General features: G+C 49.8%; 1 protein-coding gene across 1 annotated transcript; it reads right to left on the bottom strand.

Annotated features, from left to right (window-relative positions):
- Nucleotides 1-80: 80 nt before the first annotated feature.
- Nucleotides 81-2386, bottom strand: LOC117940903 (serine/threonine-protein kinase WNK4-like; the record flags this gene model as incomplete). Its single annotated transcript, XM_034866026.1, has 5 exons — nucleotides 2218-2386; nucleotides 1923-2011; nucleotides 1192-1423; nucleotides 556-729; nucleotides 81-225 (listed from the first exon to the last, which is right to left on the bottom strand). Coding segments are annotated over exons 1-5 (808 nt in total), but the record flags the coding sequence as incomplete, so codon positions are not given.
- Between the last annotated feature and the right edge of the window lie 41 nt (nucleotides 2387-2427).

Genomic DNA, 2427 nt, shown 5'->3' with positions numbered 1-2427 from the left:
TGTATAATATATATAATATATATAATATATATAATATATATAATATATATTATTAATATGGATTATGACTATAATCCAACCCTGAGATGCGGCTGAGGACATCGAGGTCTCTCTGGCTGTGTTGTCCTCGTCCTCGTCCTCGTCTCCTTCTCCGTCTCCGGCCGTCGATGATGTCACGGTTGCCGAGGAGTTGGGGGGCGGGGCTTGTATCCAGGGAGACAGGTCCTGATGGGAGATTAACATGAATATGATTTAAATCCCACGTTACATTAATCACCAGCTCTCATCACATTTGGCTGTTCGAGTCATTTATAACATCTGGAGAAAAAACGTTAAAAACTCTGTAAAAAAAGGAAGTAGAAACTGTTTCTTCTTCTGTAAATAATAAAAAGGTGAAGACGAGTCTCGGGAACACCTTGGACCTCCTGCTGTCCTCTAATGTCCCGGGAGCTGAACAAGGACTAAATGTCTGATTCTTGTCCTTCTTTGACCCGGGAGGACACAACCAGGGTTAAAACCCAAAAGGTGGGGGTGTAGATGGAGCTCCAGACAAACCTGATTGGCCGCCCCCCCGGCGGTAGTTGCGGGTTGAGGTGTGGGGGGGGCGGGGTCAGAATCCTCCAGCAGGCGGCGCTGTTTCTCCCGCTGGCGCTTTATGGCGGTCACTCGGCTTCTGATCGCCTTGGCAACCAGCACATAGTCCGCCTCGCACACGAAGCCCAGCACCACCTGAGAGACGAAGACACAAGGGGGTCGTTAGGACAGGTGTGGGACTGGTTAATGAGGACAGGTGTGGGACTGGTTCCTGAGGAAAGATGTGGGACTGGTTCCTGAGAACAGGTGTGGGTCTGGTTCCTGAAAAGAGGTGTGGGACTGGTTCCTGAGAACAGGTGTGGGACTGGTTCCTGAAAAGAGGTGTGGGACTGGTTCCTGAGAACAGGTGTGGGACTGGTTAATTAGGACAGGTGTGGAACTGGGTCTTGAAAAGAAGTGTGGGACTGGTTAATTAGAACAAGTGTTGGACTGGTTCCTGAGAAAAGGTGTGGGACTGGTTAATTAGAACAGGTGTGGGACTGGTTCCTGAGAAAAGGTGTGGGACTGGTTAATTAGGACAGGTGTGGAACTGGGTCTTGAGGACAGTAGTTTTAGCAGTAGTAGTAGTAATAGTAATAGTAGTAGTAGTAGTAGTACCATTTCCTGGGCCACCTCCTCCGGGACGTCCTTGTAGACCTCGAACAGGAACTCGATGGCGTTGTTGTCCTTGTACTTCCCGTGCAGCTTCTTGTTGTGGTCCATGCGGAGCCAGAGCTTCAGGGCCGCCTTCTTCCCGTCCTCGTCCTCGGCCAGGTCCACGTGGACCCCCTGCTGCTCCCCCTGCTGCACCTGGAAGAACCGGTGGTCCAGCAGGTCCTGGACCGTGAACCTGCAGCACAAACCAACCCCCTAAGTCCACTACGTGAGCCTCTTTCTGATTATAGAGAAAAGGATCACGTAAACAAAGACCTGGACTCAGGCACTTTATTACTGTGAACATATCAGTGTGTATCTGTGTGGTTATGATCCGGATTCTGATTCTGGTTCGGATCCTGGTTCTGATCCTGATCCTGGTCCTGGTTCTGATCCTGATTCTGGTTCTGGTTCTGGTTCTGGTTCTGGTTCTGGTTCTGGTTCTGATCCTGATTCTGGTTCTGAACCTGGTTCTGATCCTGGTTCTGACCATTGTTCTGACCATGGTTCTAATCCTGATCCTGGTTCTGATCCTGATTCTGATCCTAATTCTGATCTTGATCCTGGTTCTGATCCTGGTTCTAATCTGATCCTGGTTCTGATCCTGATCCTGATTCTAATCCTGATCCTGGTCCTGATATTGATCCTGGTCCTGATCCTGGTCCTGGTCCTGATCCTGTGGGTGGTGACGTTACCTTTCATTGCTGTTGGTGCGGATGCAGCCTTCAATGATCTCCTTCAGCTCGGGAACCTTAACTTTGAAGAAGCTGTCTGGTTTGACTCCCTGAGAGACAAGAAGCAGACATGTGAGGACAGACAGGACGGAGACATGTGAGGACAGACAGGATGGAGACGTGTGGATACAGACAGGACGGAGACAGGGGAGGACAGACAGGACGGAGACATATGGATACAGACAGGACGGAGACATGTGAGGACAGACAGAACAGAGACATGTGAGGACAGACAGGCAGCGGGACTCGTCCTTACGTTGGTGACTTTGCGGTAGATCTGGGCCGCGTTCTGACATTCAGAGTAGGGGTAGTCCGACGTCGCCATCTCCAGAATGCACATGCCGAAGGCGTAGACGTCCACGGCCTCGTCGTACTTCTCCTCATACATCTCTGGAGCCATGAACTCTGGGGTCCCTGAACGCATCACAGCATATATATATATATATATATATATATATATATATAT

The sequence above is a fragment of the Etheostoma cragini genome, unplaced genomic scaffold (genome assembly GCF_013103735.1).
Source record: "Etheostoma cragini isolate CJK2018 unplaced genomic scaffold, CSU_Ecrag_1.0 ScbMSFa_3677, whole genome shotgun sequence".
NCBI lineage: Eukaryota > Metazoa > Chordata > Actinopteri > Perciformes > Percidae > Etheostoma > Etheostoma cragini.
This window is presented reverse-complemented; position numbering and strand designations above follow the sequence as displayed.